The sequence below is a fragment of the Patagioenas fasciata genome, chromosome 1 (assembly GCF_037038585.1).
Source record: "Patagioenas fasciata isolate bPatFas1 chromosome 1, bPatFas1.hap1, whole genome shotgun sequence".
Taxonomy (NCBI): Eukaryota; Metazoa; Chordata; class Aves; order Columbiformes; family Columbidae; genus Patagioenas; species Patagioenas fasciata.
The window spans coordinates 140,624,607-140,647,380 of record NC_092520.1 but is presented as its reverse complement, the minus strand read 5'-3'; the positions used below and the strand labels follow the sequence as shown (position 1 = coordinate 140,647,380).

Genomic DNA, 22,774 nt, shown 5'->3' with positions numbered 1-22,774 from the left:
TATGTACCAGAAAAAAAAAATCAATTAATTTTTAACCTGAAAAAAAGAAGTAGTTTCAAAATTGGCACATTTGAAAAAAAAATATATTCATGCAATTGTCCTGTAAAATTATCTCTTTTAATTCTAGCTGTGGACAGATGGATGTGGAATGCCACCTTCGTCACCTCAAACCAAAGAGGAAGACTTTTTTGCATCCCATGTTTCTCCCAAGGTATAGATTACCCATATTTAATTCTTGTTAGCTGTCTAAACAGTTAGGTTAACTATGTGATCTGTGGCGAAGATTAAACCTTCTAAAGGGTTGGTCAGGAAGTTAACATTTATCTGCTTTGCCTTCTGTGGGTCTCAGAATTCTTCCTGGATGTGAACCACTTTCTAAGGTGATAATTTAGAATGACCCAAATAGTAGCTAAATGTGGAATGAAACTCTATTTTTTGTAGGCATACAATTCCACTCGGATTTGTTCCTTGCTTGGGAGTGCTCTGATTTAAATATACTATGTAATAGCTGTGGGTTTTCATCAGTAAAGCCTAACAGTTCTTACAACATTTGCTAAGCATAAGGTTTTTTTCTTCCTCCAAAATTCTTACATCCTCTTTGAAAATGTTAAAGTAACTTTCTGAAGGCTGTTGCTACTGTTGGTTATTGTTTTTTGATCCTGCTTCCTTAATGTGGTAGATACTGTGTTTATTTCAGAGACTTTCTTGAGTCTGTTATTTGAAAAAATACCAGTGAAAACAACTTCAGCAATTGTGATCTTAAACTTAGAGCAATTACGTTATTACTACACCCAGTATTCATAAATATTGCAACAATATTTAGTGTTCTAGTATAATTGCTTTCTAGTGCAGTTGCAGTCTGTGAACCTCTAAAACACAAGTATAATCATAAGACATGTTTTGGAATAGAGAAGAGTTCAAAGAGCTTGGGGTATATCCAATTAGCCCTTGTTGTGAAAACTTTTCACCAGTTCATATGCATGTTTGTTCCTATGTCATGATGTTGTGGTTGTGCCATGTGCATTAGCAGCAAGTCATAAAAACTTTTGCAAGTTGCTTTTATCTGCACCTGGGTAAAGAACGTAGTAAAAATGACATGTCTTTTTAGTGACTTTCTAGTGTATATGCCATGCTTAAGGAGGAAAAAAAAATGTAATTTAAATGAATTTTTTTTTCCTTTTGGTTATTCATGACACTTAAATATGTAACTTTTTAGTTGTATTTGTGAGGTTTCAGAAATGGTGCCATTTAAAGGGATATTCAACCTTTTTGCTCTTTATTTGTTTTATTTTATTTTAGGAACTTCTACTGGAGCCAGCATTTGAATGTCTTATAAAATTAAATTTCAACATTTTTGAAACAGCTAAAGATATTTACATTTTACGGACTGGGAAGGTTGCTGAATTAGTCAGAAATGCTCATTGCAAAGACAAAAAAAAATCAGTTGTTGTGAATTCTAGTCTAGTGTCTTTGCCAGAAGATCATCTGCCCTGCTAGTAGAAAAATAAATTGAGTATTTCTGTTTGCAAAAGGCAGCTTGGAAGAATGCTTGCAGTTGAGTGGGGAAAACATAAACTGAGGCAAGCTAAACAGAAAGAAGTTTAAGCAGCAAACTGTTGTAAATATTTTTGTGGTCGAGGACAAGAAGTAGGAACATGATACAAACCCTCTTAAGAGAACATATCCGTAAGATAAAGTATATTTTCACAAGAAACTTTCTGGGTAGCTGCAAAGGCAGAGGGTTATAGACTGTCTTATGTACCTTAGGGCAAGAGATTATTTGGATATGGATTTTTTTGAGAGATGTGGCAGGAAATTTTGAGATTGAAGTTTTAGGGAAGAATAAGCATGAACTGGCAGTGGCACAGCACTGGTGGGAAAGATAATACTAAACCAATATTGTTGAGACCAGGTCACAAACCTGCCTGTGGAGGAGGATGTGCCTGAGACACATGGGAGGACTCATCAGGAAGACTTAAGAGGACTGCTCACAATCAAAAATTAAGTGTTAGGAAATTGGAGGTGCAAGAGCTTAGTGTGGGGAGAAGGCTTCGTGATTATATGTAAATAAATGATCTAGATTTCCTGTACTCTATTACTGTTATAAGTAAAGAAAATTAATGGCTAGCATGCAATAAATAATCTAAAGCACAATTAAAATGCATATTAATTTTTGGATGGTAAACATATTGAAATTCTTGAGAGGGAAAATACAGGTACTTAGGACTTGTCTAAAGCCAGCTCATTTTTAATGAAGGTAAGCATTTTTTGTAACATTAATTAAACTGCCCTTCTGAGAACAGAATTTAAATCTAGAAGCTGTGATCATAAGAATCCAATATTAACTAATCAGTGGTGCTTAAGGCAGTCTTTGAGCTCAGTGCTCATATTTATTTGTTGCACACTACTTTGTGCACACTTTTGATTTTTGTGATTTTTTTCAAGGCAAAGAATACGGAGTGGGTGTTATCAGAGCCAGAGCCAGTTTCTCTACAGCAGAAAACTGCAGAAAATATGCCAGAGTGCTACGAAGGTATGACATTCTTTGTTAACAATAAGCTGCATTTTTCTTGTCATCTCTTTGTTTAGGCTCTTTTTACCCTACTTTAGTAGTTAAATAACTGAATCATGATAATAGTGCAAGAACTTCGGAGGGGAAGGACTTTTTAGAAAGGTTATGCTAGAATGTGTGGGACTGCATGGCATGTTCCTTTAATAACATTTAATAGAAATCCAAATGAAAATTTGATTCTAAAGACTTCAGATGAATGTTGCTCTTTTAGAAACTGATGAAGATGTGTTAGAAATAACACGTTTTGCTGTATGTATCAGACAGTACCCTGAGTAGGATAAGTTGTGTTTTGGTATTTTTAGCATTCTTAAAGAGTCTTCTGTTATTCTTACCCTTGTTATTCATTATGTTTTAGGACCAGAACAAGGACCAAGTGTTGATTGCCTTAGTACATCACCAAAAGCTGCATTAGGTAATGAGTGAAAGCAGAAGAAAATAGCAGCCAGTATAGTGTACTTAAATATTCATTTGTACAGAGAATGTATGACTGGGGAGAGATGTGGAATGCTTACTCTTAATATCAGTGTGCATGAATAAGTTGAAATACCAGAATTCATATTACAACTTCTTCTGTTAAACAGTGTACACCTTCTAAGAAATTAATTTTAGTCCATGTTGTTCTGATTTTATCTATCTTACCTTAGCCAGCCTGATGAATTTAAGTGCTATAGGAATCACACCTAATAAAGGTGACTGTTAACATTTTACATCTCCTGTTAGGCTGCTCTAAGTTCTGCATTTAAAGCACACAGGTGGAATAGAGCATTGTGCTGTGATTAATGACCAGCTATCTTGTACTAATAGATCAGTCTTTCTATTTAGACATAGTTTTTGCTCTCTTTTTAGAAAACTGAACATAAAAATTAAGACTAGAAAAATCTTGTATTTCTAGTACAGTATTTTTAGTGTCCAGAGTCTTAATTTACTTAACACTGCAGAGTGTGTTACTGTAAGCAAGTAAAAGTTGAGGAAAATAAAATACAGCAGGAATTTATCATTTTGAGAGCCATCCTGCAGGAGCAGGTTTCTGAGAATGGAGACTATTGATTTGCAGCAGCACAGGAGTAGTAAAGAAGTGGTGGCTAGGACTAACTCAGTACTTCAGGAAGGTGTGGTCTTCACTCCTTTTATATTCACTTAGTTGGGGTTTAGAATTTTTTCTTTTTTCAGAGCTGGAGACTAGGAAGAATAGTTAACTGCATACACTTCCTGGTTTTATCATTTGTATCTTTTACATACGTTCTCATAAAACATCTCATAAAACATAAAAAAGTCTTTCGTGTTTATTTTGGACATCACAAGTTCTGTCTTATGTGAAAAATCTCTGTTCTGTGTATGCTTGTTTCCAGCTAAATTTTGTCTCAAACTGTTTTTTTCTGGATGGACAAACATCCAGTAGGAGTTATTGATTGAAAACATTTGATTGTGGAAGATTTACCCTGGCTCAGGGTAGCTGTCAAGAAAGCACAATACAGTGCCTGACAGAATGTAATGAGTCTTATTAGGGTCTCATTAAAAGTATCAAGATTGGGGGTTGTGTCAGACTTCATGCAGAGCAGAGTGTACGTTCATTTCGATGTTTCAAGATTTAATACAAAGCATTAAGGCTGGACCTTTCAAACTTTATGTATAGAGCTAGAATCCCCGTACTGTACTTAGGCAATAGAATAAAGCTGTTTAGTCTAGTAAGTATCTTGTGATGTCTGATAACACTTGTGACTTTTTAAAGTGATAATACAGGTATGTTTCATCTGTATCGTTGGTGCGTTTAAACATAGCCAATACCTTTCTATCCAGGAGACAATTAATCTTGGAAATTGAATGGGATCAGGTGGATCTCTAGCCTGATTCAGAATAGCAAGTCCTTCATTCTTGTTCTGTTTACTAGCAAGTATCCACAACTGAAAACTGAGCTGTAATTTCGTTTCGTTGTGCATTTGCAAGAGATACCATATCCTCAATCAGAGGCAGTTTCCTGCATCTTCTTGGCTCCTGCATCATTCATAGCTCCATTCCCTGTAACTCAGTTTAGTATTTCAGTCTCTTAGTGTAGTACCCTAAATACTTCAAAGCATTAAAATAAATTCAAAAAACGATTTTGAGGCTGATATTGTGGTAGTTATCTCTGCAGTTCTGGAATTAATAAAATTGTATGTCAAGTAATGTACCTTTAATTCTTGCAGAGAACACCACCTTCATAAAAAAGAAGCCAAATCAAGCTAAGAAGGGGGTAAGTGTATATGTATATATACATATTTTTATCTGTACTGTAGATTTCTGGAAATATGTACATTGCAATATGGAAATGCATCACATAAGTTAGCACTAAACAGTGCTTATATTGGTAACAATTTATGAAACTAAAATGGAATTGAAAACTGTTTCTATATCGAAAGAGCCAACAGTCTGTTTGAAAATGAATTCTTGTTAAGATGAATTTGTCTAACAGGTCACTGCTTTTACGTAGTAGAGTGCTTCAGATCTGTGGGTTGTTTTCTGAAATCAGATAAATTCCAAGGCTGTTTTACATGTGTGTAGCTCACCGAACTGTCTAGAGCTGCACATGCATATCTGAGTGTCATTTTCTTTTTGCTGTCTGGGCCTGAACAGCAGGTGATGCCTTTTAAAAAATGAGTAAAATAAAAATGTCAAAGCATATATTGATGTCAAGGTCTGTATCCCACTTCAGTTATTTTCACGGCTGTTGTCCCTGCAACTCCACCGATGCCCTGTAACCTTTATTCTCACTTGCTGATACTGGGTTGCCGGGCTTCTTCAGACTTTCGCCATAGTTAGTTGGCAGTGAGATCCTTTTGTAGCAAATCCTGAAAACAGAGGTAGTTCCAATAACACTTTTGAGTGGCTAAGTATGTATGTGTGGCATAATCTGACAAAGGTGAGTTTGAGACATGTATTTCTGGAGCAGTCCTCATCTCATACCACACAGCAGTATGGTATTTGGTTGCATTTATAGTTAAGTTGCAGCTGCATTCAGTTCAAGGTAGTTTCAACATGGTTTGCAGACTTGTTTCTGGATGGGGTCGTAGTGTTTTCTTAGGCATCTGGCTTCTGTAAAGAAGGCATGAGGAGAGTTGAGTATCTCAAAACGATAGTTCAAGGAACCTGAAAACTGAGTAAGACAGCTGAAGTTAAGTCAAGTTAGCTAGGAAAAAACACATTTTGAATGTATGGCACTTGAGGCCCAAGAAAATGGCCCTAATATTAGACTATGAGGGTGACAGTATGTTACAGGGAGTCACTTCTTTTAACTCTAGGCTGTTTTCTGGCAAAAGATTTTGAAGATTTATTGGAGCAGATTAATTTAGATTGAAACCTATTATTTTTGCTCCCGCTAGAGGGCCCTAATATGCAAGAGGAGTTTCTTGTTCTAAGTGGTATGTGCAGGTATGTTCCCTTACATTAAGAAGAACATAACTGGGTTCACAAGTGCACTTATAGTTTGTGAACTGTAGTGTTAGAGCCTAAAGCTGTATGTACATAGGGCAGAGCTTTTATGTGAAGACTTTAAAGCATTACAAAGTTAAGATGAATGTATTGTGAAAATTAATACGGCTGCAGTGTTGCAAATGGGGAATTAAACACATAGGAGACTGAGAACAGTAGTTTGAGTGCTGCACCACTGTCTGAATCAGCATCATAGTATCTCTTAGTATTTGTAATATAAAGTGGTTTTTAAATCTTTGATAACCAAACTGAAAGAATAGGTATTCCTGTATTGAAGTAATATGAACTAGAAATAGAATTATTTTCAAAGAATGAGTGCAAAACTGGAACCTCTCAGCTGACGTGTTTATCTAAAATAAGTTTACAATGGTTTATCCCGTGTGAATGCTAATCATGCATACACGTATATAGAAAACTTATATATTGCTCTTCTGCCATAAGTCAGTAAATACCTGTGTTACCTGTGTACATGTTAATTAAAAATATGAATAAAAAAATACTTAAGATAACACTCGAGCACTGGCCAGGGAGAACGAATTCAAGAATCTTTGCTACTTCTGAATGTAAACTGTGAATTAAGTGAATGAGCACCAAATGGTTCCATTGCAACAAATTTTATTATGTTATTCCTATGCAACAAAGTAATTATTAAGAAACTCAAGTTGTGCTGTATATTATAATATTTATTTGAACATGCTGACCTCTGGACAACTAAAACTTTAATAGTTCCATTGCCCTGTCGTACTTGACTGCAGAGCCAACTAAATTTGGAAGAGTTCGTAGAAGCAGCACATGGAGAGTCAAAACATGAAAAAATATTAACTCTGCTCTGAACTTGCATTGCTGTTTGCATGTGCTCCCGAGCAGCGTATAGGAATTGCTGTTCCTTTCAAAGTTGACTGTTAAGTCATTTGAGGTGATTGTCTCAGTTATAATGTTGGGGCTTTTGTCTTTTGTTTTTCAATAAATCAAGCTCGGCGCCAAAAAAGGTGGTTTGGGGGCACAAAAAGTGAGCAGCCAAAGCTTTAATGAGATTGAAAGACAAGCACAAGCTGTAGATAAAATGAAGGAACAAGAGGATCTTCATAGCAGTAGGAAAACTGAGAAGGAAGAACCACTGTAAGTATGAATTGTATATGCAATGGTAAAACATGAAGCCAAATTTCATGTTAATGAAGTAACTGTCAACATTTTAAATGCTACCACAGATTAGCTCATGCAAATAAAACTTCAGTTCTTGCTTTCAAGAAATTCCAAAATGTGGATGAAGTGACCCAAACAGTAATTCCCGCATTGCCCTTTTTTTGCCGTTAAGTGTATGTTCCTGCAGTTGATAATTTACTGTAGAAATAGCCCAATGCTATATTTAAAAACAACCTTAGTGTTATTTAACACAGAAAATAAGGAGACATTCTACTCATACGTATGAATAAAATGTGAAATAAATCTAAAATATGTTAAATTTAAGTATTACCACTGAAGACTCTAGCCTCTTGAATTTCCTTTACCCCATACTAGTTACCTAGTTTATTTTGGTTTGGTGTAGTGAACTGAATAGTGTTTAAAACAGTTTTTCTAAGAGCAAAGGGAACATACAAATATTCAGCTTTATTTGTACTCATGGGGTAAGGGTTTCTGTGCTGAAGGCAAGGGGTGGTTAAGGTATGGCTAGAATTGCCTCCTAAAATTTCAGCTATTTTATATTGGGACTGCCTTTATTTTCACTAAAACCCTTTGAATATTTTTGTCTGAGGCCTCAAATCTCTTAGTCCATCTTAATTAAGAAATGCTAAGCCCTGAAGCTCAGAGGGTGCTGTTCCTGGTTCCTTCCACTACATTTCTTTGCTACATGTTTTCTGGTAGTTGTCATCAAAATTAGATTATTGAAGAGTTAGTTACTGTACACTTTTACTGTTGTAAAGCTTAACATGCTAATATCCATCATCTTTATAACCTATTGAGAATTTTTCTGAATTATTACATAGTTACAGGATCTCATGGAGCTCATAGTACCAAGCTCTTTGGCTTATAATCTCCTCCCTATTCCTTTTGCTTACTTTTATGTAGCCTCTGCAGAAATAGATGTTTTGTGTGCATCCAAAATAGTAATCACAAGGGGATCATTCATTTTTCTGAAGTATTTTTACCACAAAGTCATGCTTCTCAGTGATTGCCAAAAACTACCAGTAGAGTGACCCAGGGGAACAGACTACTAAATAACAAGAAAAAACAATTGTTCATTGTTATTCTTTAATGATAGTATCTTTAATGATATAATTCAGATTGGAAGAAACTGTAATGATTCAGTTTTTCTATCAGAAATGTATCAACTTATATAGATTCAAGGCAACCTTTAGTATAAATTCATTGTAACGTTTCAGCAGTGGCTAGAACCCTCTAAAAATCGCTGCAAACATGAGGGCTGAACATTCACTTTAGCTTATGGATCCAATCCCAGTAGAGGTGAGGTAGCTATTTCCCTTACGATTTTTTGGATTTTTAACTGTAGATGGCAGCATGTACTAAAATCAAATAAGGGTGAACACTTTTAAAATTGCATTTGCTTCCAACTAATTTGTGTGGTGGTTTTAATTTTAAAAGCTTGAGTCATGAGCTTTAGAAAATTAATTCAATATGGCTTTGTTATTCGACAGGAATGAAAGCGATGCTTTTATAGTCTAGTACTTAGAAGGAGAAAGTGTCCTGAGACTTGAAACTTAAAATGTGATTTTATAATTGTTACACAGTTTCTTTGTTTTATGCTGGACACTGACAAGAGAATAGATAACTAGAGTTCCTTTAAAAAAAAAAAAAACCACAAACAGTATCCCTATTTGTTTTAGTCAACAGCAGATAAGATCTTTGATGTTTGTAAAACAGATTTCATAAGATTGGCTGCTAATCTTTCTAATCAAAATACTGGGCAGATTTTATCAGTAGCAGTCTTAAGTTGAATTTTGGAGAACATTCTCAATTTTCTCTGTAACCATTGATCCTGAATGGCAAGGATTGACTTAAAACATCCCTGGTCATACTCTGTGCTTTGAAGATATATTTTTCTGATTTTATTGGGTTCAGAAGCCATTCCACAGATGCATCCTGGTTTATACCTGACTTTTATTGTTACGAGCATCTGAACATAAGACGTAGTGATTTTTTTTCTTTTAGTTCTGGCTCCAGGTCCTCTGAAAGCCGCAATCAAAGGATACCTAATCATCACCAAACTGAGATGGCTCTCCTCGTTTTTGATATGCCTAATCAGTGGAGGAGTGATGTCCCATTCCTTATAGCAGGCTGGTAGCGCCATCCCTTGTCTGTGAAGGAAGGAGACCAAATGTTGTGCCCTTTTCATTCCAGCAGTTGCAGCCAAACAGCTCGTGTCTTGCTGGAGATGCACTAAGCAGCAGGGTGTGAACTTTGGTAGAGACGTGTTGTACTCTTGGTTAAAGTTAAGTATGCATGGGACCAGAAAAAAGTCTAGGGAGAACTTGTTTTGGTAATCAAATAGTTAGAAGAGCCACTGGAAGAAAATACTCCTTGGTCAAAAGCTTGTTTTCTTTTCATTCCTGCTTCTGCACAAAATGCATGGAAAGTTATGAGGGTTTTCAGACTTAAGCACTTCCTTTCTATTTGCAGCAGGATGTCTACCAGCAGCATCCTAAATCCCATTAACCTTTCTTCTGATAGTGTTCATTTGTACTTTAGGTACCTTATGAATTAAAATATTGTTGCATTGCTCATTAAAATTACTATTTACAGCCATTTTAACCTAAAAAATTAAATTTAAGCAGTGTTTCTACGGTTCTGTAATCAAGAGTAAAACCCTCTGTCTGTGCTACACTGGTATTACTGGAAAATAGTTTTGAGGTGTAGGAAGGCTCATGGCATCTCAGAAAGACAGCTTACTATATCTGAACTGTGAGGATGTTTCAGATGACAAAATGTGTTGCCAGCTATGCAGAAAATAAGTTTTGAATGCTTCAAAGTATCCATAATACAGAATATATTCCATTTTGAGACAGGGAAAGGCAGCAGCAATAAAGAAGACATGTGGCCTACCTCTAGCACTTGCGTCAAGTGCGTGTGTAGCAGCTGTTAAATCCGCTAGGAGCATGAAGAGAGTGAAGGGCGAGAGAGGTACCAGGGCCAAGCTGCCCATGAGGGGAAAACGTCACTAGTGTTATATCACAAATTCCGCAGTACTGTAGTATTGTGAGAGTTGGATAATTTTGACAACTATTTGGTATTACATAGACCAGGGGTGTCAAACTCATTTTCACCTGGGGACACACCAGCCTCGTGGTTGTTTTCAAAGGGCTGAATGTAATTTAGGACTGTATAAATGTAACTACTCCTGACATAGAATAAAGACTGTGGAAAAGAGACTTTTTCAGGTTCAGTTAATGGTGGTGCAAAACCGTGTCCTGAACTTTAGAAGTAGCATGCTTCACATTCATTTTGAAAAAAGACTGTTTCGACAGTCTTCTTACTGGCTTTCTCCCATCCTTGTGGTTGGAATTTAATCCAAATAGTACTGAATATTTTCAGTAAGCACAGAACATACACAATATACTATACAATACTATGCTATTGTTAATTTTATACTGGTATTGTTGGGTTGGATGTTCAGTGTAGCATTTTACAGTTATATGTTAACTGTATGTTTTGTTGTAGTGTATCATCCTTACGGTTGGCCTACAGAGATCTTGATATTAAAACAAAAGAAGAAAAGTTAAATCTATCTGGTAAGAAGAAAAGTGAATTGGAGAGACTTGGCATGGGTCTTGGCAGCAACAGAAGGTATGTGAAATTCTGTGATCTGTATTTAAAATACTCCATGTTTTTATGCAGTTATCCTTCCTTTTACGTAGGAAATGAAAAAGTATACCTAAGTGTGTTATGTAAACTTAAGCAGTATAATCAAATAATCTAGTATTTGTCAGGGGGCAGGGCAAGATTGCTTCTGATAGATTTAAGTTCTAACCTGCCAGACAGGTGTTAACTTAAATTGTAGGATGTCTGTTGGGTGTTTGCCTCCATTAGCTGACTGTGAGGAAGGCAGCCAGGTATACCAACCGAAGTATAGTCTTACAAGCCAAAACTAAAAAAATCACATTGCTGTGTTTTCGAGCTGTTGGAATGGTCTGTGTGTTCAGAAGTTCTGTCACTACTTCAGAGAACTACAGTTGGGTTTTTCGTTCCTACTTTTTCCTTAAAAGTTTTCATAGCCTAGGCTTTATCAGCAAGTTTCAGAAACTAGAGTTGGTCTTTCATTTCTTGGTTTTTTAGGCTATGAGCTTTGTCATCTCTTTACATACTTATTTCCTTCCTGTCCCCAGCGGCGTTTCTCACTCAGTTATCTCAGACATGCAAACAATAGAGCAAGAAACACCTACAATTGCAAAGCCAAAGAAGAAATACACCGATGATGCAGAAGACTCGTATTTCTCTTCTAGTTCAAGGTAATGTGTAAGCTTTTTATTTTGAGTGAGTGTAGAAGTATCTGCGAGTCATGTGTTCAAATATACACAATACATTTGAAACTTAGAAGACAATTGGACTTGTCTATACGCATAGTGTGTTGTCAGGCATCATTGAAAATAGTGAAATAGTTGACCTTGCCTTGATGACATATGTATTTCTAAAGAAAAGGAGTTACTTTTTCTGAGAAGGAAGCCAGAATTATGCGTTCACAGGTTTCGTCTTGTTCAAGTCTCTACTTGCACAGATAGTTGCCAGGTAAGCTTTTGTTTGCTGTATACCAAATCCAGTGATTTTGTTGTCAGAATGACTTGTGTTCTTGTTTGCTTTTGATTGGTTGGTTTGGTGTGGTGGTTTGTTTGCTTGGCTGTTTGTTTTGTTTTGTTTTCTCCTCATGTTCTGGTACTGTCTTGAGCTTTCACTTATAAGTAAGTACGGAGGTCTGATACTAGATATACTACAGTTGCATCATTCTTTTAACTGGATGTATACCAAATACAAAAACATAAATCTTTTTGAAGTATTGTGTGTTGGATGTATTATGTAGATGTTTGCAGTCTTATTTGACAGACTTTAATGTATTTGAATATAAAATGTAAGTAAAAAATAATTGATGGATTTTTTGATCAGAGAATGAATGCAATGCAAATTATGAAATACTGCTGTTGGAAGGGAGAGGAAAATTAATGAGTCCTACAGGCACTAGTTGCAATGAAACAGCTGTTTCTGATCTGATAGGTAGAAACAGGTGTTGCTTTTAGAAACTGCTTTTCTTGGATTGGTGCCACAGGAACAGGAAAAAATGTACCTAATTGCTTGTAGACAGGCAAATAGAAACACAAAGGTTTTGTGTCATTACTTTGTAGTGTAATTACTAGTGGCAGAAATGCAAGTGTGGTAGCAAGTAAACTAGCAGCAGTCTTGTAAAATAAAATGTATCATTTCAGTGCTTCCCTGTTTGTTCTTTGGAAAGCACTGTTACTGCTCTCAAATTATTGATAAGCCTACTAGCAGGCAAAGGATAAATTATGGAAGAGGCATTTTAATGTGTTTTGGTTCAATAATTAGAAGATAAATTGTAACCTAGCTGTTCCCAGCTCTTGTTCTAGTTATAGCAATAGTAGAATTTAGTTGGTGTTGGAATACATATCCATTCTCTTTTAAAAAAGTATAAAATCAGTTTTTTGGTCTCGGTAAGTTTTGTAAGGTGGTTATTATCCTTTATTCCAAGCTGTGACTTTGAAATAGAGGTAAATTTAATATCATCTTAATACATGCCCAAGAGCAAAATAATCTTACTGGTTATTAGAGTACTATAAGTATCTGTAAACTGAGCAAGCTAAATGTCTCAAAGTTTAGATATATAATTGAAACCTCTCAAAATCCTTGGATTTTCATTTTTCTTTTTGCTACAATTTAAAATTTTGTTTTCTTTCTCCTTCTGCCCAGCCCAAATACTGAAGAAGTATTTTGCAAAGTTATGAAAATCTGAAAGGGAAGGATGGTGTAAATAAGTCACTTTATTCAAATAAGTTCTTGTAGCCCATGTCCTGTTTCTCATAAATTGCAAAAACAATGTCCCAACTATTCAATAACACAGACATGGAGAATATGGGTTTTTAAAAGTGGTTTTCACATAATACAGATGCGGACATTAATATCCTGTGTGTGTTCTATTGAATGATTCCATTCTGCTGGCCTCCTGTCATTCTGATCATCTTAGTCCCTATCCTAGTTGGATCCAAACTTTTAAGAATATTTAACCACACTGGGAAATTCTTAATCTTTGGCACTTATATGGAAAATACTTCAAAACTAAATCTGTTAAAGTTTAGATACGTGTGGATAATCCAAGGGGAAAAGGTCAAGATAAGTTACCACTGGAATTGACAAACATGCTGGTTTTTTGTGTGTTTTTCCTTTTCTTTCTGTTTGTGTTTGCCTGGCACTTTTGATATGTAAGAGTGGATTGTCTTACTAACTCATGTTTAAGAAAGATGTTATTTAGCAGTGTTTTAATAAAAACATTACAAAGGTCAGAAGTATTTAATACTAATATCTTTTATTTAAAAATATCTATACAGAACCATTGGCAGTGGCATTCCTTACTGCTCTGAACTATGTTTGAAAATGGGAGCAGATTCCCTGCTTATGTAGCTTATAGATTGACTCATATGGAACTGTGAGATGAGCCACTGTCAACCCCTTGGGTAGAAATCTTTGCCTTGTGTGGAACCACAGCACAACTGGATGCCAACTGGGTGCTCTTGGATCTCTGAAGTGTTCAAGGGCCTTGAAAGTTGTGGTGGCTTTTTTCATAGCTGGTTTCTTTATACTAGGTCTCAAGAGCACCAGGTCTTTATGAGCAGGCTACCTTACCTTGTAGGATCATCATGATGCCTTGCTCACAGGGTCCATCCTGAAGTTTTCTTAGCTTCTGAAGCTCTTAAACCAGCCAGGTATCTTGACAATCTTCTTCCCAGTGCTTTGTCTGACACTAAAGAAGAAATAGTACTTTGAAGTAATGAGTACTTTGCTCTTTTTGATGGGACCAGATCTTTCAGGCAGTCCACTGCATATCCGTGACCAAATCCAGCCTAAAGGAAGGCCAGACTTTTCATTCAGTTAAATATGTGCACAAAAATACCCCCAGAATCTGTGAGCTTCAGCTGCACAAGGCTGCTAACCAGTATGATGAAATCCAAATGGTTCACTGACAACTGCCATTGTGCCGAAAACTTATTTGCCAGTGAACAGTTATTAAAGCAGTATTGATTTAACAACATAAAGTTCCTGCTTTTTCAATACTCTTTCTTTTATTTTAGGTACTATGATTCTTCAGATTTCAGGAGCAGCACTTTCTCCAAATGGGATGACAATACAGATTCTTTTTGGAAGAAAGAAAATAACAGTAGAGATGTTGATGTAATGTTAACTTCAAAAAGTACAGGATTTTCGGACAGGTATGCAAAGAAAACCTAACTGTTTTTTTGTGCAGCAAGCCCAGGCTTGTTCATATGATTTGAGTCCTGGTCATAGTACTGGAATTTTTTTCAGTCTAGAAGGAAAATTTGCCCATAACTTTCATCAGTAGTCAAGGGGCTTCCTGACTGAATTTCTTTTGTAAGTTGAATTTCCTGTTTAGTTATTTACATTTTAAGCACTATTTTGCTCAGTGCTGTACAGTATACGTACTGGAGGTAATTTCCGAAGTGTCTCAGCAAAACAAGAATTAGACAAAAGATGTGGAGAGAAATTCAAATATTTACACTGTTCTGAGAGCCTACTTGCTCTACTTGCTTTGTTTATTGCCTAATGAAGCAAGCAGAACCCAGTTACCAAGTGACTGAAACTGTAGTGTACTCAGCTTTCAGGGTGAAGGTGTTGAAGATACTCGCAAACAACAGGTCTGATTGTTGTGATGATAAAAAACGAATAAATTTATTTTCTGACAGCTGTGTTTTTATCTTTGTAATCACGTGGCAAACATAAGAATGTGTGGTTTTGTGTGCTTGCTTTGTGTTTCTGCTTCTGTTCTCATTACCTGTATTTTCCCTTACCTGCACAATGTGGTTTACACACTTAAGTACAATTTTTTTTTAAACACAAGCATGTTCTATTGTTCCCTAAAGACTGAAGCAGTGATGCATATTACACAAAATGGGGGTTCATGTCCATAATGCTATTACTTCCTTATTTGAGTATATTTATTAAAAAAAAAAAAAAAGATAAAAAAGGTAAGTGTTGAATATGTATGTTTGAGGTGGAAGGCAGTGGCAGTGCAAAGGATGTTGAACTTCTTTGTATTGTTACGTTTAAATCTGAGTTTCACTGATATTGTGTTTTGGTTTTTTTGAAGTTTTGTAGAAATAGTCCGTTCTTGTTGACATAATTTTGGCTTGCTTTTTAAATTAACTCTGAGAATAAAGATACAGGATTAATGAATTTGAAATACTATATATTCACCAGCTTGTAAAACTGTCACTGGAATTTTGTTTATCAACTTAGTTATCTGAATGTCTTTATCCTGGATTCATACTGATTTAATTTTTATTTTAAAAAAATCACAATTACACTTTTAGGCTTCACAAAACTAAGATGAGAGTGCATCTTTTTTAATTTAGTGCATCCTGCTGTGACAGAAATAAAAGTTATGTCCACTAATGCAGTTTCTTTTTCTTTTAGACCTACATCTCGTCGTAAGCCTGAATACGAACCATCTTTAAACACAGATGAGGCACAAAAAAAATTTGGCAATGTAAAAGCAATATCATCAGACATGTATTTTGGAAGGCAAGATCACGCTGATGTAAGTAGAAAGCAGTGCTAAATATTTTTTAACGCTAAAATATTCTTTGACTATAAGCATAGTGTTCTTCTGTAAAGAGAAGGCAAGAAATAGTTAAAATGGGTAGAATTAGCAAGCTTATAGAATTATGTCCACTTGAATATTTGTTTGATTGAAATGTACAAGTCTCTGATAACTCGTGTAGTTTACTGTTTTCTAAGGAGTTGCAGCTGCAAGTAGGACCTTACCTCCCAATATCATCCCTTTCTGAAAGAAGTGGTAGACAGCATTCTTTATTTTTGGTAGAATCAGCCTGATGCTGGTTGAAGGCTTACTTTTTTTTGTTCTGAACACCCAAACTGATGCTAACAAACCATTGTTAAAGGAACTGTTCCCTTTGTATTTGTTACATGGAAAGACTGTTATTGTTAGGCTAAGCAAGCAGGTAAGTGGTTCAACAAATGCCATGTAATTCAATCAGCCGAAGGATAAAATTATGTTGCGTTTTGGAGGTGAGGCATCATTTTTAAAAAATCAATTTTTAACGAAAAATTAACAATGGAAACAGTACTGTAAAAAAAATAATAGATGTATTACCATTCCCAAGGAACTCAGAAAAAGTTGAATGAAAAGCATCGTGTGATTAGAAGTGTTGACGTGATGCTAACTGCAGTGCTTTTTCTTTATCCTACCCAGGCACTGCATTTCACATTTTTCAGTTGTTTTTAATTCTTGTGTAGTTAATTCTCCTCTGCCTTCTCAGCAGTCCCCCTTTTTAGGGTGCCTAACAGTGAGTAGGCCTCTTGGTGGTGCAGTGGTAAAGGTTGCTTTTTGATCAACTCAGAAATGAGTTGAGATGATGGCCAACTCACACCGTCTAAGTCGTGTGAAAACTACAAAATGGGAACAGCTTTCAGAGTGATCAGCTTTGAGTGGGCTTGTGTGTTCTAAAACTGTATCTATAATCTCATTAATTACCTGACACGACCTCAAAAGATGACAAAATAGTGTTACAGTGCTGTTTCTTCTCAATTCCTTTCTAGTATGAAGCAAGGGCTCGACTAGAAAGACTTTCTGGAAGCTCATCTATAAGTTCAGCTGACTTGTTTGATGATCAGAAAAAACAACCAACAGGTATATATTGCACGGAGTGGGAAACTGTGTCATGCAGTGAATGTGCTCCCATACACTACTTCTAGTTCCATGGTCAACTGACTGTCGCTGTACTCTGCAAGAGGTGTGCAAAGTGCAGTGTTGTGTTAGTATTACTAACAGGTCAAACAGAACAGGTGTAGTAATTATTTCCTACATTTCAGGTTATGTATTTTCAGTTTAGTAAGTTCAATATTTCATACTGGATTTTTATGTGACTTTTTGCAAATAATGGACTAACTATATTGTAAATAATTTTTATCAGAGGAAAACTAATATTTTGTTATAAAAACAAATGTGATAACACCTACCTATCAGGTGGTTTCTTTGATAAGTTACCATGAGTAACTTATATATTCATATATGTGAAAGTAACTGTCATAATAATATCAAATCTAAGAAGAATCTTTAATAAAATGTTAGTGGCCATGAAATTCCCATGTAATCTATTGCATGGCATATCCATTCATCAGGATATCTGCTTCTAAGACTGGTCTTGCCAAATTAAGGAAATTTTTCAATTGGTTTGTATGTTTAGAAGATTTGTTGGAACACCTTACACTGGAGAGTATAGTTCATCAAATTAGAAAAGATTGACTGAAAAGTAGCCACTTAGGCTATCAAAAATGTCTCCTGTTTCCTTTCCAGCACCCTTTTTGGATAGTGCAATAATGTGAAATAGAAAAAGTAGGGAATACTGGAAGATTTTGTTGACTTGGTCAGTTGGGTTTCATTCCTTAACTTGTGAAGAAATAGAAAAAAAAGAATTCTTGAAGAACTTGAAATCTGTGAGTAATTATATAAATAGTCTGGAAAAGCAAACAGAATGCAGCATCTGATTTTACTTTGGAAAAGTTGGAGCAAAACAACTGACATGTGACTGTTCAGTGTTGATCCCCAGAAAGCAGGTTTTGAATACACTGGCTAGTAGAGTCCAGTTACTTAAACTGGACTTCCATTAATTGAAACGGAAAAAAAAAAAGGAAGGGAGGAGGCATAAAGCAGAAACTGTAGTAATTTAATTTAGTCACTTGAAAGAATATTTTCGACATGGTGTCATGCTTAAAAAGATGTGGGGAACAAAAGGAAAGAAACTGTTTCTTTCTGAATCTGTACACAATGTTTTCAATAATACATGGGATTATGATAACAAACATTATTTTGTTATGTATCTGGTTTTGACTAGAACTTTCTTTGTCCTTTTTCTTTGAGTTTTATTTCATAGAAATGATTTTATATAGAATTAATTTTTCCTTTAACGTGTGTAATATGTGTGGGGCTTTTACGCAGTAATGAATTGGAGAATGAACTAAGAAAAGGTAAATATAAGTTAAAGATGGGTCAAATTGTGTGATGTGGTAGATATATATCTGTGTGTGCATATATATGTATGAATGCACCTTTCTGTGTACGCATACATATATATATATGTGATAAAATTCTCACTGTATTCTAAATAAGAGTACTTACAGGCAGTTCTGTGTTTATTATGTGTACGTGAGTTGTACACAGACAACTGTTCATCACTCACCACTTGGAAAGGTTTTTGGGGCTTGTTGAGGGAATGCAGAGATTCCAAATAATGGGATAAAAATGCATGTCTGTGACTCAAGGTTAGTTCTGTCTTGAGGGGCATGTAACCCAATAGTAAATTTAAAGTTATATTACAAAGACTAAACTTCTGCTAAATGGTTTGTCAACTGCTCTAAAATAATAGTGAGGAAAGAAATGCACCAGGAATTATTAGTTTGTATATTACAATTTTGCACTATATTCAGTCTATAGAATCTTCCTTTCCTGCATGTTTTTCTTTAGCTTGTCTGGTGTTGAATTAATGCCAAGGCCATCATTAGTTTCATAAACTAAAGGTAATCAGGAGACTGGAGACTGGCAACAAAAACGCTGCTGTAATTCTGGGGTCCTTGCCAGAATACAATGTTCTTTGAATCAAAAGTTGTTTTTATGAGCACTGCTGAAATTTTAGGGTAGAACAATTTTGGGATGCTTGCTTTTGTACAGAATGCTGTAGGAGCTGGTTTCCAAAAAGAGGGGGCTGCAAGAAAATGCTTGTACTTTGTGTTATGTCAAACCTATTGGTAAGAAAGATGGCATGTCAGATGACTGACTTGTAGATGCTGATTTTGAAGGAAATAGCAAGAAAAGGAGTTGCTTTCCTGTCTCATGTACAAGAGGTTTTACAGACAATCATGCATAACCAGAAAAAACATGAGAAAGTGCATGTGGCTGCGAAGTGGTTAGAGCTTTTCTCAGTTTATTTGTGTCTGCAAATTTTATTTCCGTGACTCTCAGTTTAATAACAAAAATGCTGAAGCATTTGATAAGCGGAACAGATGGTAAGGAAGTCAAAATTACAGTTCAGAAATAGGGCTGTCTCAATTACAGTGAAGTTTTGAAAATAATTTATAAACAAGTGTGCCCCATGCATTGTAGAAACAGCTACCAGCTGCTTTAAACAACGGAGTAGGGGCTCTCTGAGTGTGACCATGCATCTGCTGCCACAAACCAGCCTCTTAGCTTTGGTAGATCAAGTGTTCTATGGTTACTGTTTGCCTTGACCTCCTAACAAGGCAGGTGCCTTTAATTACCCGTTAAAGAGGAGCTGCAGGTTCTCTCTCCCTTCCTCCTCCACCCCTGTTCCAAAGGAAAAAAAGGAGAAGAAACGGCTGCTGGTGTGAGGTTCTGTACAGTGCCGCTGTCAACACGAGTTACAGGGCTGCAGGTTGTGGAGTCTGCGGCTGGAATTGCTTCCCTGAGGCTCGGTAGCTGCTCACAAGTTACCCGACCAGTCATGACGATCAGTTGATGATGTGTTTAAATTAAGGCTACAGATTCCAGTCTTGATTTTTGAAAACATTCTGTTTTGGAGTGCTTCTTCTCAGGAGCCCTGTTTATTCCTGAGCTCATACGTAGCGCTGTAATGCTGGTTTACTGCCATTTGTGCCTTTCACAGTATCAGGTATTTAATAGTAAGACATGCCAGTAATTCTTTTTGCAAATGAGTGGGTGATTGCAACTGTTAGCATGTTAATATTAAATACCATGCTGTTAGTTTTGAAACAGCTTTGATTTCTGTTACCTCTAGGCCTATACTTTTCATAGTAGCAGTAGAGCTAACCCTGGCCAAACTGTATTGGCTTTAAGGAAGGCTACTTGCCAGCTTTGATTTAGAGTTTTAAAACATACTTGCCTTTACTATAGTTTCTATAGAATCTTCCAGGCCTCCGATGTAGTAATGCAAAATATGGGTGTATATACAGCATGCAAAACATATCTATACGTGCACACAAATAAGGTTCATCACTGCAGTGCATTCATTTTTAATTGCAAGGTAGTAACAGCTGCTCAGGATACGAACACAAATAACATTGCAGCAGATTGAAAGTGCAGAATAAATCATATCTTATCCAAACATTAATTGCTTATCTGGGAATACGAAGTGTAGAAGATGATAGGTGGAATTATGAACAACTGAAAAAAATTGAAAGGAAGATGCATTTAAGACATTTGAGATCTTTGTCTAGTGCTTTTTAGTGTCAATCAGACATTGGAATTTAGTGTTACTAGTAGTATATTGTACTTCGGGGTTGGAAAAGGCTGCTTTTAATATAAAATTCTGTTTTCTTCTGGTTTGTGTGTGTTCTCCTTTAGGAAGCTACAATATTACAAATGTCTTGCCTTCAGCTCCTGATATAGCTCAGTTTAAACAAGGAGTGAAATCAGTGGCTGGAAAACTTTCTGTGCTTGCTAATGGGGTCATGACATCTATACAGGTTAGTAGAAAATTACAATGTAGTAACCATCAGTTGAAGTCTTTTTATAGGGCTTTTAGTATCATGGATCCTGCTGGAGAGTCATCTTTAGGGAGAAAAGAATGAATTTGGTTTTGAGCTTTGTAGCCTCGTGGTAGACAGTAGACCTTTATCTTTTTAAAAATAAATCTGTAGCTGATAGCTCACCTTCCTTAGAATATTATTTTGTCTTTTCCCTTATATAGTTTACGTCTCTTCTTACAATTGAAACAAAAATTCCATCATGGAAGCTATTTGCTGTCACTGTATTTTTAAAGTAATAAGAGTTTGTAAGTCAGAATAAAACTGTTTAATTGGAAGGGACCTATAGCAGCCATCTAGCCCAACTCTTGTATTAGCTCTTTAAGTAACTTGACAGTAATACCTTTGATCCATGTTTGTGCACAAAATTAAGGGAACCTGGTCTCACTAGCGTAAAGTGTGCTTTGTGCTCCTGTTAGTTTGCATTTCCTACATGAGGTCAGTGGGAGCTCTCGGGTGTTTGAAAATCAGGCTAATTGTTCTGGAGTTTAACTGCAAACTCCAGTTCTTGGAAATGCTGATCAATTTTCTTTTAGTCTTTAATAATTAAGTTATTATTTATTTTACAGACGCAAGTAAAACTAATTTATTTCGACAGAAAACATACTCATGTCTGTCTTTTATTTTTTACTTTTCTAGGATCGATATGGTTCATAACATCTTTTGTATCAACACAATTAAGTACGCTGAAGAAGGATTTCTCTTCAGATATACAAATAATCACACTGCTGATTCCAATGAAGGTTGCCTTAAGACTGTTAATGTTTTCACTTGTTCCAACATACTTGTTTCTTTGTACAGCTTTCTGGCTCAGCCTCTTCTTACTGCTATTTCATTTTTGCAGAGTAGAAATCTTGTGCAACTTGTTACACTGCATATGCTTTTTTTTTCCTTTTCCCTCCTTTATGGTCTTGTATTTCTTAGTGACCTTAATGTTAGATGTTGGAAGCTTTATTTTATTACTGGTTTTGGCTGTGAGGCAGCAAAGGAGAGTTGAACGCATACATGGAAATGAGGCTTCCTAATAGAAACCTCAGTGCAGTTGCCTCTTCACTTGCCAGGCATAACTTGTCTGTCTTAGGAGCTGTGGAGAAGAAAATGTAAATTAAGCATATGCTGAGGTGGTATTTAGTGGGCTGTAGCAAAATAAGGAATTAAAGTTAAACCTGTGCTTATGGGAAAATAGAAGCTCTTGCAGGCATGAATTGATGTGCATTAAAATGGTGAGGAATTAGTGTTTTAAAACAGTATTCCTGATAGAAAGTTGTGTGCTTAGATATGGAGAAGACGTGGTATATTGAATAGTGGATTTCATCTTGTCATGAAAACAATCTATTTATTCCTAGTTTTGAAAGTTACAAAAAATTGCAATATAGAATCCTTAAGTGCTTTTTAAAAATCCGTATTGTGTACAAATTGAAAAAAAAAATAAAGGGCCTAACAGAGTAGTTAATTAAATACTTGTTAAAAATATTTAGAACAATCTTAGTTTTTTGATAAATTATGGACTATTGAATGAAGAAATAGTGGGACTGTGTTTTAGACAGTCTAGAATTTACTGCTGAGGACATCCTGTATAAAAACTATTATGACCTTAAAGAAAAAAACCTCTCAACCAAGAACGAGCTCAAGCTAATTCTGTTCTGTAACTTTATTTCTTAATCCAAATTTGTAAACTGCTGATATCTAATAAAAACAATTGATATAAACTCATTTTTTAATTAAATTTCTGTGTGCAGACACCGGTCTCCAGCTTTCTAAATACTGCTATCTGTGTTCCGTCTATACAATGGTCTGGTAAAATTAGCCTTTCATTTCAATTAGTGAAACTAGCTTTCTTATTAAATTGCTATAGTGATTTAAAAATCAAAACACTAAGGCTGGCATAGAAAATAAGCTACTGTGTTACAATACAGTTCACAGTATAGCTGCATTTTTGTAGCTGCCTCTTACATCTAAATCTTA

General features: G+C 35.7%; 1 protein-coding gene across 1 annotated transcript in view; it reads left to right on the top strand.

Annotated features, from left to right (window-relative positions):
- ARFGAP3 (ARF GTPase activating protein 3) overlaps positions 1-22,522 on the top strand; it is a 34,784-nt gene extending 12,262 nt beyond the window's left edge. The window contains exons 5-16 of the mRNA XM_065852561.2: positions 128-211; positions 2,446-2,533; positions 2,928-2,984; positions 4,756-4,802; positions 7,011-7,156; positions 10,712-10,837; positions 11,377-11,499; positions 14,344-14,481; positions 15,704-15,827; positions 16,850-16,940; positions 20,628-20,749; positions 21,449-22,522. Of these exons, the coding sequence (XP_065708633.2) occupies positions 128-211; positions 2,446-2,533; positions 2,928-2,984; positions 4,756-4,802; positions 7,011-7,156; positions 10,712-10,837; positions 11,377-11,499; positions 14,344-14,481; positions 15,704-15,827; positions 16,850-16,940; positions 20,628-20,749; positions 21,449-21,466 (1,164 nt within the window). The 3' untranslated portion in view covers positions 21,467-22,522. The remainder of the gene's footprint in view (positions 1-127; positions 212-2,445; positions 2,534-2,927; positions 2,985-4,755; positions 4,803-7,010; positions 7,157-10,711; positions 10,838-11,376; positions 11,500-14,343; positions 14,482-15,703; positions 15,828-16,849; positions 16,941-20,627; positions 20,750-21,448) is intronic.
- Positions 22,523-22,774: the final 252 nt, after the last annotated feature.